At 36.4% G+C, this 13654-nt stretch overlaps 1 protein-coding gene across 2 annotated transcripts; it reads left to right on the plus strand.

The window, feature by feature from the left end:
- The first annotated feature begins 1158 nt into the window (after nucleotides 1–1158).
- On the plus strand, nucleotides 1159–13654 carry LOC103705971 (ubiquitin-conjugating enzyme E2-17 kDa-like). Of its 2 annotated transcripts, XM_017842503.5 has the most exons (6): nucleotides 1161–1320; nucleotides 6662–6729; nucleotides 7639–7717; nucleotides 8490–8617; nucleotides 12416–12520; nucleotides 13302–13654. In XM_017842503.5, the coding sequence occupies exons 3-6, from the start codon at nucleotides 7648–7650 to the stop codon at nucleotides 13443–13445; spliced, it is 447 nt and encodes a 148-aa protein (XP_017697992.1). In that variant the 5' UTR covers nucleotides 1161–1320; nucleotides 6662–6729; nucleotides 7639–7647; the 3' UTR covers nucleotides 13446–13654. The 2 variants fall into 2 exon arrangements, with proteins under 2 accessions (XP_008788114.1, XP_017697992.1); XM_008789892.6 differs by lacking the exon at nucleotides 6662–6729 and having other exon boundaries at nucleotides 1159–1320.

Consider the following 13654-nt stretch of genomic DNA (forward strand, 5'->3'; position numbering starts at 1 on the left):
ATTGAATTAGAATTCAATTGGTTCCATGGATGATAGCTGAAACAATGCAATTGTATCTTAAGGCACATGGTCACTGTAATGGTGCTTTAGACAACCACTATACTATGTCGGTGAACATGATTTTGGTGACAGGCACGTAGTAGCCACTAAGTAATTTATTGACCACCATAATTAGCCAAAAAATATTATTTTAATTGTTTATCGATAGTTACTCATGCCATTTTCATCTCATTTTTATATATGCAAGCATTTCACACCATATAGTTTACCAATTAAGTGTCCTTTAACCACCATTGTATTTTTTTTAGAAAAAAAAGATATTTTTCAAGACTATGCAAGTAAGCTAGATAAGATCAAATACAACTCGGATTCATCGATCTATGCTCAAGCCTAATACATGGACACACTAAAATGGTCATGGATTACTCCTAAAACCACAAATTAATAAGGGTTACCAAAATTATCCAAATAGTTTCAATTTGACTTTGCATAAACTTGAATCAAGCTTACTTTAAATATAATCAAACCAAGCTCTTGCTTAAGAGATGCCTAATCCAATAGTCAATCTTAGATTCGGCTAGAGATTTACCATTAGAAAAAGGAACAATCAAGTCTAAATCCCTCTTCAATGTCCAAGATTGAACAAAGCTAGATTTGAGTCAGGTATAAGATCAAATTGATTTTGGCTTCATTTAAAGATGTCATGTTAATCAAAAGGGCACGTGTTTGGCAAGTAAGCAACCGACAATCGAACTTGCTGATCTCAAATTTGAGGCTCCAAAATGGATTGCAGCCAACCTTGACCATATTCAGGTTCAACCAAGGTAGGCTTGACTTACACCGCAGTCAATAGATTATGATTTGGACCTTTGAGTCAGTAGTCTAGCTCAAATTAGAAAAAAAATAAAAAAGAAAAGAAAAAAAAGAAAGAAAGGAAGGAAGAAAGAAAGGAAGGGAGGAAGAAACCAACGGAACCACGTGCTTTCTATGGAACAAGGGGTGAACCCGTGATGGGCATTCCCCAAACTACCATCTCTACCCACGCCTAAACACCTCAATAACGCAGCGATCCCTTGCCATTCCGCTTAAATGTCAGGAGCATTAACGTCATTATGGCCTTTCCCTCGCTCTATATAGGACCACTCCCTCTGTGTCTGCGATGGCGGCGGGCGGTGGATCTGACCCGATTCCGAAGGCCGGCCCCCTCATTTTTTTCTCCCTTTTGCGGTGATATATTCTCCTCTCCGTCCTCCGAGACCCGGAGCTCCCAGCGCGAAACCCTCGCCCCCGTCCTAACCGCGTCCGCTGGTCTCGACCCAGGTTCGTCTTCTTTCCCTCTCGTTTCCATGGATTTCGATCCGTTCTCGAGTACCCAGGGCTTGATTTCGTCGTTCTTTCCTTCGATCGGGCTCCGAAGCCTCCCCGTTCTCGATCGGTTTGCTCCGATCTCAATTGTTTAGCTGTTTGTGTTGTTCCTTTTTCGTTTTTGATGCGAAATTTGGGTTTGCATTCCGTGAGGCTTGATTGCATTTGTACAGTTTTTAAATCGGCTGTTTCAATTTTGAGTTTTTGGTTTATAATGGTGATTGCGGGGCGCGGGGGGGGGGGGGGGGGGGGGGGGGGGGGGGTTAAATTTGGATCTGATGGGTTCAATATTGTTCTTGAGGTTGGTTAGATTGTGAACAGGCTTAAATCGTATGTCTCGGACGATTCGATTGTTTTAAGCGCAAGAACATCAAGAATCCTTCTTTGATTTGGCCATTTCATTAGCACCCGCTTGGATTTCTAGCTTCTGTGCCACCAAATTCCAGAAGGGGATTTTCTTAATAAAAGAATTGCGTATTGCTCCATTATCAAGCCCCCGGCAAGAGAATGGTAAAGTAGTTTTGGATTTCCATGATTTGCTACGTAAAATTGGCTCTGAAAACAATAAACTGTTCAGTGACAAGGGCAAGGGAAAATTTGAGGTGTCTGAAGGATGCGTAATGGTAAATGAAATGCTGAAGTTAGGAGTTATCTTGCTGGTGTGGTATATGATGTGTTTTAGAACCTGATTCACTGCAATTGTTATCACCCTTTCCCTCAACTCCAATTTCCAACTGAACTTTGACATGCACTCTATAGGATAGTAATGTAGGTTTCGGCTTGATGATTAAGGGAGCATTGAGAGTTCATCAAGTGATAAGAAGTTTTATGTGGTGATTACCTCTGTCTCAAAAGCAGAACATCATATGGGCTAGGAATGCATTGGTGTTCCATCCTGCAATTAAAACTTGAGAGGCTCTGAATTGATGGTGTATTTCGGAAATTGTTAAAGGAAAAGGCATCTGTCATATTTAGTCTATTCTTCTGATGTCCTTCTACTTGATGGCCTTCTTGGAAGGGGAGACTTTTCATGTGTTCAAACAAAGTAATGATTTTTAGTTGTTCAGAAAAATGTTACCTAATAGCTCAACATTGTACGTTGGTTTGATATCTAACTAGGATGAGACATATGGTTAAGATACTATGTTGATGACAATTGATAGTAGTTACCTAGATCGCTTAGAAGAAAGATGGAAAATTGGGTTTGAGGGTTGTTTTTTTTAGATCTTCATTTAATTTTATGTAGATGTAATTAGATCATCTACACGTGATACAACTTTTAGCTGATTGGGCTTGGACTTTATCCATAACTGTAGTTTAAGATTAGATATAGGTGTCCAAACTAGGACTTGAATTTCAGATGAGGTAGGGTCTGAATCCCATAAATTAGACTCGTCAAGCATGAAAAATACTGCTTTGAGTTGACAAATTTTTTTTCAGAAATCTGGGTCTATGCTCCTAGACATTATACTTGGACCTGACACTGTCCTAGTCTGAAGAAACCTAGTTAAGCTTACCAAGTGAATGGGTCAGAAAGATCTGGTCTAAAACTTCAAGCAGAATGCTAATTAGGGTCAAATCGAGGCCATTCTATATTTGTACTTTCTAACTCATTTGCAATTGTTAAGTGCAACATATATACGGTTGATCTTCCTTTGTTGAAATCAATTAGATTAAATAGAATCTTATTTTGCTCATTTTCCATTTTTTAGATCTTTTCCTGTGAAAGAAATCATGGATTTCTACAACCAAGAGTTAGATCTAGGAGATATGAGCTGCTGTGGTTCAAGGGCAAAGTACTAACATAGAAACTTGTAAATCATACTTATTAATTGGATGGAAGAATCCAACTCTCCACAAGTCATTGTTTAACAATTAACAACATTTGACTTTTTAGGTGAAAGTACTTTACAGAAATACGTTTAAGATATAGTAGAGAACTACCTGGAGACTGTCACCAACTAGGGTACTGTTTCCTGAGAATGGAAGGTGCACCGAAGAGAATTGAGAAATTTGAACATCTCTTCATCTTTCAATCAATGGATGTATGAGAGTTGATATACTAAGAGTTAAGGTGGTAAAGTGAAAGAGGCATGCACTTGGAAAGGATTTACCTTGGAAGTAGCCAAGGTTGAGATGAGAGTTCAAAATTTTAATATGATTGCTAACTTCGGCCTGGTGATTGTTGTGTCAAATCAAGTAAATGACAATAAGATTGGTAATGGAGCATTAAGGATTCGTGAACATAGTTCTATTATGTGGTTAGTAATATCCATGGCATGAATTTAAGAAGCTTTTGTGCGAGCACTAGTTCTTGATTAGAAAAGGCCCTTATTGTCATTTAACAAGCTTTAGATCTTAAACTATGGTGAGTGATGAAACTAGGCAATGAAACTGGAGGAAAAATCTGGTGTGCAAATGATTGTGGCTTGATCCATTACAATGGAGCGCCTTCAGATGATGAAGTAGCAAAACATCAATACACATATCTATTAAAAAGGTTAATTCCACTGTCATTTCTCAGAGTAAATCCATCATCACATACTATTGATGAAAGTTACCAGTATATGCATAGGAGAAAGACAGTCTTATTAAAAAACAAGAATAACAAGAGTGCTTTTATGTTTTGGGTTACTATCATGGTAGAAATTAAAGTAGAATATGATCCTGGGGTGTGTGTTGTAACAAAAATAACACGTATGCGAGGTCGGGTGGAAACAGTTACTTTTAAACAGCCAATTTCGGGAATGATAGAAGAATTGTAAATAAACAAGTAAAATTGCAATCCGTGTATATTGTGTTGGTAATCTTCTTCTGTGTTATAATTTATAACTTCCTGATAGCTGCTGCAAGGCTTGATGGTTATGGCTACAAATGCACAACTTACAATCCAAATTACCATGCATTGAAAGCTCTGTCTTGCATATTGAAATTTCACATGTGATCTAAGATACGATTGAGAACGCATGCTAGTATATCCATGACAAAAATGCATGTCAATTATAAGAATAAATCGTATAGTTTTATTATTTTTATACCATACGTAATGATGAATCATCATCTTCGCATCTTTACTGTAGTCATTTAAAAATTTAATTGGTCAAACGATTCTGCTTAAGCATGGTGATACGAGTTACTTTAATTACATAAATGGAAAGCAACAAAAAGATTTCATCTCAAGTTGAAGGGTGGTTGGAGCCAAAACAAAAATCATCCAATTTTTTCATGTCGGTCAACAATTACTTCATAACTTGTTACAACTTCAGTAATAGTCAAATTTTGTTTTTTTTCAATAATAAATATGGAAGTGATCAATTTTAAAGGAGTTTTGATCAGTTTTGTTTGTCATATTCTGCTATTCGTTTCTGTATAAAGATTTGAAACAAGAACAGATAGAGTGCTTACCAATAGGTTTGAATGCAGTGGCAAGATAAACTGACAAATTACTGGGAAGATTGATTTTGGATCATCACATAGCAAAGTTCATGACAGTTCTAGAAGAACATGTTGTTTTCCTAGGTTCTAGATTGAGTCTGTTATTTAATTAAACGAACAAAAGAATGATTAAGTTAATGCAAAATTCGTGTTCTTAAAAGATTCTATTAGTGATCTCATGCACACCAACTATAAGGTGATTTGTGGAAAGGTTATGAAGATGGAGCACAGTTGTTGAATAAAGCATCCTATGACCTGAAGCAAGCTGCTTGATTATGTGCTTGTGTGAACACATGCTATTAAGCAAGTCTGCTCAAGTATCCTTGTGAACATGTTCCTTAGATTGATTTGAGAGACAAGCTATTATCTATTTTTTTCGCTCTTCGTTGGTGATTTCATGATAAGGGAAACCCATTTTTGAAAATTCGTTTTACATCAAGCCTTTGTAGTTTTTGCTTTGATAGTTTGCTCCAAGGTTTGGAGTTCTACCAAGAAAAAAAAAGAAAGCCAAACAAAGTTATTTACACAACATTTTAGAGTATATCATGCTATATAAGATCCTTTTACCCTTCTGATGAGAAATTTGGTGGAAGGCTGCAAACAAACTGAGTTGTTCATGGACAGCTTAGGCTTGGCTTGGTAATAGGCTTCGAACTTAGTTCAAGTTTGAAATGAGCCGATCTCAAACATTCTTTAAAGCTATGCCAATAAACTGAGTTGAGTTTGAATCCCCTAGGTTTGCAAAATGAATAAGGGTATATGCTCAGCTCGATAAAAAGCTTGTTCAACATCAGTTCACACAATACATGAGTCAAGCATGATCATGACCTGTCAACCTCTGCTCAAGTTCGATCAACCCTCTTATATAACAAGTTGAGCATAAGCAACCTACCACTTAGCCAGCTCATCTTGTTTGCAGTGCTAATTTTGTGGGAGTGCCACCATCTTGAGTTGAGTCCTGGACCTTTTTCTTGAGGTGAGGGTTGCCATCTAGCGGAGATAATTCTGATCGATGTGTTATGTAAGATCTTGTATAATTTGGTAAATTTGTACTGAAATTAGTATTGCATATCATCTCTCAATGCGTAGTCACACTTTCTTCATCATTTTGAGTAGAATATTGCAAACATCCTAGATTGAGATATTTGTTAGCATGTTTTCAAGGTTCTGCAGCCAAGTAATTAAACCCATATAAATTTAGATTATTAGATTGTGATATAGAATATTAGATTACATTATATTTTTTATAAAAAAAGGATGCTTGTTTCTGTTATGATGAGCTCATGCGTTCTCTTGTTTCATGGCAATGTTGTTGATAGGCATGATGTGCTAGGCTAGGTGCTGCCATGGAGGCTAAGGGCTTCAGTCAGTTTTTAGCAAGATGTACCCAATCTGAAACTTTATGCTTTGTTTGAATATGAGGTCCAAAATACATAATATTGGATAAATGACAAGAATTTCATGGTGCACTATCTTGCCACCAAGTTTTCTGAAATTAATGAAGGAAATAGGAAATTGGCCAAGTCTTGGGGAAACTTGATTTCGGTTGAACGTTCAGGTTGTATATGAACTAGCAGATTATGCATGGTTGAAGACTTTGTTTGGAAGTATTTGGAATGTTATGGTTATGTGATTGGACATTGTTTTGAGGTTGTGTTTATTTATTGAAAGATGAAAAAATGATTATGCACTATGTTACTTAGAGACACACCAGATTATTGTATGCTTTAATTGATGAGTCTAGGCCTGGCGATGCAATTGATGGAAGGTATAGTAGATGGGGCTATGTTTTCCCTTGGAAATGGTGCTTTCATATGTTATTTGAAGAAATTAAAAGTTGTTGTTCTTTCTAATGTTGAAGGAAGTTGAGTATATTTGTATCTCAGCAACCATGCTCAAGTCTGGTGGCTAAGAAGATTACTAGGAGAGGTGGGTCGTTGTCAATATTTCTATTGAAACTTTACTGGTAACACCTTAGTGATGCCTATAGCTAGATATTCATTTTTCTCATGGCAGTGTTAGCAGTAATGATGCTTGATTTCTGGTTATTTTAAAGGTTGCCAATAACCATTGCAGTCTGATATAGCTTATGTTGCAAGAAATCCGATCAAGCTCTCAAATTGTTCATGAAATCTTTAAAGTGGAAACTGTTCATAAAGTTGGCATAGATTACATTGCTTGTGTTGATAAATGAAGTTCAAAGAGGATATTTGTCCTAAATTTTTATATTGTAGTTTTGATTTCCACTTATTTGAATTCTTGATATGTGTAGATTAGCAAAGCAATAGCTGGATTTTAAGTCATGGTTGGAGTTTGCATAGCAACTCTCCATCATGTTGACAGTCCTTTAATAGTAGGTACAGACATTTACATCATTTACAGGTAGGCTGATGTGGTAGCAGTTGAGAAGAATCAAAAACATTTTTCTTAGGTTCTTTCTCTCTTTAGCCATCTTTCCTCTTGTCATGTTCTCACAGAAAAAGAAATCGTGAATTTGTAGATGTTGTAGTAGATATATTATGAACTGGATGACCCTGGATCAGTTTCCAAATTGTAAGAACATTTTTACACTTATCTAGTGCAAATATAGGGCTAAGATTTCATTTGACCCATTGTGGTATAGAGTTCTAATGGTTCGCAATATTTTTTTAATAATTTGTTTTCTCTGGGTTCCGATTCACTCAATAAATACTCCATTGGACTCTGATACTTTAGAATTGGCCTAATTTTATTTTGTATTCCTAATTTTCATCATTTTCGTGTGTTCTGTCATTCTTGTCAGCATTGGTCTTTGGCTTTAAGAATCTGAGACTTTGTTTTTTCAATTTTATATTGCAGAAGCTTCTCATGGCGTCGAAGCGTATCTTGAAGGAACTCAAGGATTTGCAGAAGGATCCTCCTACCTCCTGCAGTGCAGGTACAATCAGACTGTAATGCCAGATTTGGTCTTTTTTCTCTCAGTCAGTTCATGTCTAAACCCCTTGTCATGTAATTTTTCCCTCTCTTTGTCAAGTTATAATTAATTCATTATTTGTTATAGGAACTGCTCCCACCTTTTCTCTTCTATTTTGGGTCGAAAAGGGCACAAGTTGTCTTTTCAGGAAAGCAGAGGGATGAACAATCACCTTGACTCTTGCAAAAAAAGAGTCTGTAAAATATTGATGAAGGGGGCTTCGTTAACTTAAATATTATCATTTTGCACTGGCTTTTTTCAATTTTTATTTTCAGATTTGATTATTTGGATGAAAATTTCAGTCTACTGAAGGCTGCAGGGGATGGTTTGAATTCTTATATTGTAGGACTATATTAGTGTTAATGTAGCTATTAATTTGGTGGCAGTCACTCTAAGTGAATCTTTGTATATATGTCATTGGTTGTCAATGGTGGTGTTGGTGAAGTTTTTGACTTATAATCAGAGCATGTCATTGTCCCATATCAATAAAATACACTTCAAGGAAGAGTTATTTATTAAGTTATAAGTATGTAGATTTGGTAACTTCAATTATAAAAGGGAATCTTTAATGCTGGCTCAATATGCAATCCTTAACAGGGAAGATCTGCACATCTGCATAAACTTGTGACCCCGAGTAGTTGGTCCAAGTATATCAGATATGGTTGTGGCCTTGTGGGTATGATTAGGAGTTTTTTCTGCTACCCTAATGCTGGCAATTTATGTTTATATTTTGCAGGTCCTGTAGCCGAGGACATGTTCCATTGGCAAGCAACAATCATGGGCCCTCCTGACAGTCCATATGCTGGAGGTGTTTATTTAGTAAATATTCATTTCCCGCCAGATTATCCTTTCAAGCCACCAAAGGTATGGTAATATTTTTGTATAGCTTTTGGATCTCATATTGAGGTGCCTTAATCTGGTGGTTTGATGGTCAGCCTTTTGTTTTAAGTTTCACGACTAATTAGCGGTTGTGCTTTCTTTTGATATGTAAATTTCCTTGTTGATTAGCAATTACTTTTAGGTATTATAGGCATAGAGTATGCATTTTGAAATGACTTTCTCTATTGACATGATGATGCATATTAGATATGTATTTGCTTGATGTTTACTTCATATCTAGGTTTATCATCACCAATATCTTGAAAGGCCTTTTGAGTCATTGTTGTATGATGAAGTTCGGTAATTTAATTTTTGTTCACTATTGTGTTCATATATTTAGGAGATTGTAGCATTTAACTATATATATTGCACTATTAATCTTAGTAGTATATGATTGCATGTTTTTGCCTTCTAGCTTTTGCTTTCAGCAAAATTTTGCTTCATCAATTTCATAACCGGGATGGGTGAAGTACCATGCCGAGTTTGAACCTGCATTCAAGAACTCCACCACTGTGGTTTCCACATCCCATTGGTAGTTTCATTTTTCTAGCACATGTGAAATGCTAAATAGAAATAATTAATGACGATATTTGTATAGTTTTTGCATGGTTTAGATTGGAGGGAAATATGACACATTATTAGGTAAAATAAGAAAGAGGAGGATGAGAGATCTTTTGAAGGAAGATTTAGTATTTCATTGAATAACTCTATTCGAATATTACAAAATCTATTACTCTGTTGGAGTCTTTTGAAAGAAGACTCCAAAGCTTTTCTTGATCATTATCTCAATGACAATAGGACTTCCCAACTTCAACATATAACAAATTTGGGAATTGTAACTAATCCTTGTCAAAGCAAGACCTTGGAGTTCTTAATGCAGGTAAATGAACCTAAAACAAATCTTCTTGAGAACCATGAGCAACTATTATTTCAACAGTTTCCCTTTATGTCCTTTATTATATTTTCAAACAAGTGCAAGCTCAAAATCTACTGAAACTATATTGGGCATGCCTCACTGCTTGTCTATGGGAATGCGAAAGAAATATCAGGAGGTCTTTATAAAAAACCTACAGTGGATGTTTTCTCTCTTCTATCTTGAGATAATTGTGGTTATTCACCACCAATCAGGTTTGCTCCTGAGAACTTTCACTTGGATAGGAAGGTACCAATCAACTGAGCTAACAGCTATAAGTCAAACCGACAACAAAGTAGTTATTGAAAAATTAAAAGTAGTAGTTTAAGATAAATTAAAACTAGGAAATAAATTAAAATTGGGGGTTGAAAGTGGGATTGGAAAATGGTCCGGAGAAGGTGCCTTATCTATATAGTAGTGGTAGTAGTAGATGAGACCAATATGTTTAATTTAATGATTATGTACATGGAAATTGAGTTGAAGGAGACACTCGTGAGGATGAGAATGGCAGATGGGGGTCGCAACAAGTCGAGATGTGGTTGCATAAAGAAAGTGTTGATTAATTAAAATTCTAACATATAGGAATTTGGGTCATGAAGAGATACATAAGAGAATGGAGACTATTTTAATAGTTAAGTTCTATCAAGAATTGAAGCTATTCAAGGGTCAGGGTTTGAGGATATCTACCAGTGGTGATGGAGGAGAGAGATCACCCCATGAATGGAATCAATTTATTAGTCATGTTTGATTAATATCCTAGAATCCAGTTATGTCAAGCACCATTGTAGGTTAGTATCTAGTGGTAAAGATTAGAGAGGCATCATCTGATGCAAGTTTTTTTTTCCAGATCAAGGGTCAAGGGTGTCGTGGAAAAAAGTGATGGAATCTTGTTGGAACATTTCAAAAATTCAACATTTTAATATTTCAATGTGGTACCTATAAAAATGCTAATGAGGGCAGCTTGATGCAAAACATAAGTTTTTGAAAATTGGAAACTTTATCTAATTGTATATTAACTTATGTATTTTAAATTATGGAATATGTCATCAAGATATGAACTGTCACCTCCCCAATTTACCCTTTATCTGAAACAAAAAGTCATGTGTTTGGTGATGGTTATCCTATCTCTAATGGTGGATAATGTCTCGACCTACAATTCAATTTCAACCACTCTGTTAGCTGTGATATTGAGCTCCTTGAAATGGAGAAATCAATTTACATAGTTTGCGACATAGTTAGTATCTCATTTGTACCCACCAGAGCATTTAAAATGTGTCTTGATATGGATGGGGTTTTTGTCAGTTCAATTATGGTGCATGGAGAGTGAAGAGGTGATAGAACTTTTTCTAGACTTGATGCATGTGGAGTACTGGAAGAGTCCATTTCATTTCCATTTCCTTATTAGTTACTTTAATCAAAGGACCAGTGGCATGCATTATTGTTTTAACTTCAAAGGCCCAAATTGGGATGTTCATTGTCCATACAAGGTAGAAACTTAGTAGAAGTGAGAGGCTGTGAGGACCAAGGTTCTCCGTCTTGGTACCGGACCCCATACCGGTGCCACACTAGCATAGTGTTGGTATGGTATGGTATGGAATTTTTTTGGCGTACCAAGTGTTGGCACACCACCCGTACCGGATACCAGTACCTAATCGGTACGGTACGGTATGCCTCGTACCGCCTAGTTTGGGCTGGTATGTCGTACCTTAATGAGGACTCTTGACATTTATTGTCATTTGTCAGTATCTTTCTTTTTATTTTTTCTCACTTTTAGGGTTGGGGGTGGGGGGGTGTTGTTGCCAACCAGAGTTTCTAGTTTTTGAGGTTAAAGGATTTTCCCATTCTAGATGGTTCTACAGAGTCCATTTATTTTGGGGGCCACAATGCAATTGAAGTTGGTCTCGAATCCCAATTCCCCTCTGAAATTCTGTCCTTTTTTTTTGTTATGGTCATTTCTTTAAGCTCTAAGTAGAAAGAAGCTTGTTCTGAGAGGACTAATGTAGTGTAGTTTTTCTCGTAATTTGTGGGAAATCGCCTCCGTTACATCTTTGAAACCTGAAAGCTATCTCTGAAGCCTTTTCATTTATCTTCAATCTACAAGGGATGATGATTTCTGGGTTCTATTGATTTGGAAGGCAAGAAAACTTGAAAGTGGCCCCACGCTGTTTGGTGGGAGTTTTGTAGAGGAAAAGATAGAAGAATGCAATAGTTTGATCAGAACTCAGATATTGGGGGTCTTTAGGAATATTGAATTGTTTTTTGTTAGTGTTTCCCCAGAGGAGGAAATTTATTCTAGGAGCGTATGCAATGGTGGTCGCATCTGTTTTGAGGACTTAGGTGGTGTTGTTATGTGCTTTTTCCTTTTGTTTCTTTTTGGCTTGATTTCTTATTATCAATATGATTATGTATTTTCTTACAAGTAAAGTTCTTTTTAGATGACCAGTTTAGTTCTAGTTATCCAGAATTTACTTAGATATCAAATTAAGATTAATAACTGTCAGTAAGGGTTTAGTGGGCAAGGTTAGTATTCGCATGAAGTTTGCAGGCTAGTAGTTGTTTGCCTACATGCACAGCATGCAGTCCATGCCTGACATGAAGGATGGCATTCTTCTGTATATAGGTAGTTTGTCATGAAAAAATGGGGATTCAATTACATAGAATATTGTGTTAGAATAATCACCAGAAGTTAGAACAATGCATGTTGGTATGGTTGTGAATTATGCGGTGGCACATTTTTTTACATGCTGTATGCATGGCATTTAACAGTTGAAATCGTGCAAATGATTTGTCAAGAATCAGCTACCCTTTTCCTTTTTAATTTGTTGTACTTGTCCGCTATATTCATACACTGATGCAGTTACATGTTTTAGGTTGCTTTTAAGACTAAGGTCTTTCATCCGAACATCAATAGTAACGGGAGCATCTGTCTGGATATTCTTAAAGAGCAGTGGAGTCCTGCCCTGACCATCTCAAAGGTATGTCATGCAAATATTATTCACTTGTTTTGATCTGGTGTCGAGCAAACAGGGTTTATGCCTTTGATTTATTATGAGTATTAAAACAAGAACAGAACTATGAAATTATGGTGCTGCTGTATTACGTGCAAGTTTGTATCGGTGTGGATACAGCATGAAGACAAAAAAGGAAATAAATAGGAAGATTCGAATTTTATCATGCAAGTTTATACAAATGACCAGTTCTGAATAAATATGCTGAGTACATGTCTTGCTTTAATTTTACTTTGGTTTTTGATTCCCCCAACTTTCTTTATACTCGCTATGAATTTTACAATCACTTGATGCAAGAGATGAATGACGAGAGTGTTTCAGTGATATGTAGATGATGTATAGGCTATATAGGTGGAACCTTATAGCGAAAATTATTTGATAATTTGCCAAACCCAACCATGCTTGCCACAAACTGTTGTATTCTACATTTAAATAATTGCAGAATGATGCAGAAGTTAACCAATGCTATAAATAAGAAAGTGACCTATTACGATTAGCATGTTTGTTTTAATCAGATATAGGAGTATGTATGATGATATTGAGCTTAGTTTGTCAGCAGTTGGTATTATCACTCCAACGAGGACCCTTTTCCCAATCCTTTAACCTATATCTAGTATTGAGGTCCGCAGAATCAAGTTGCCATCTCTGTATTTTTACATTTTATATTGGTATCGCACTTTCTTCCTTTTCTGTACATGATATGACTGGAACAAGATTCTTGATAATGAACAATATAATGTTGCGACAGGTCTTGCTATCTATCTGCTCTTTGTTGACGGATCCAAACCCAGATGATCCTCTCGTCCCAGAGATTGCTCATATGTACAAGACTGACAGAGCAAAGTATGAGACCACAGCTCGCAGCTGGACGCAGAAGTATGCTATGGGATGAAGGTCTCCTACGCTGGGAGTGGTTATGTTATCTGACAAATGAATATAATATGGGATTAAGGTCCCCATTCGTGATGTTATTGAAGTGATTGTGTTAAGATGAAGGATTGTGTTTGTTTGGTTTCTTGTTTGATCAGATAGATCGTATGCATGCCTGCCACCTGGCCTGCTATAATTTTCATTGTCAATAATATTCATAGCTCATGTTCA

This window comes from Phoenix dactylifera, chromosome 14 (assembly GCF_051530095.1).
Source record: "Phoenix dactylifera cultivar Ajwa chromosome 14, Ajwa_hap1_PhDact_Kaust_v1.1, whole genome shotgun sequence".
Lineage (NCBI taxonomy): Eukaryota > Viridiplantae > Streptophyta > Magnoliopsida > Arecales > Arecaceae > Phoenix > Phoenix dactylifera.

Bases quoted from the DNA above. Each gene is read 5' to 3' on its own strand.
- LOC103705971 (XM_008789892.6), top strand. From the start codon at position 7,648: ATGGCGTCGAAGCGTATCTTGAAGGAACTCAAGGATTTGCAGAAGGAT. The intron at 7,718-8,489 runs GTACAATCAGAC...TATATTTTGCAG, and splicing joins TCCTACCTCCTGCAGTGCAG to GTCCTGTAGCCGAGGACATG. The intron at 8,618-12,415 runs GTATGGTAATAT...TACATGTTTTAG, and splicing joins ATCCTTTCAAGCCACCAAAG to GTTGCTTTTAAGACTAAGGT.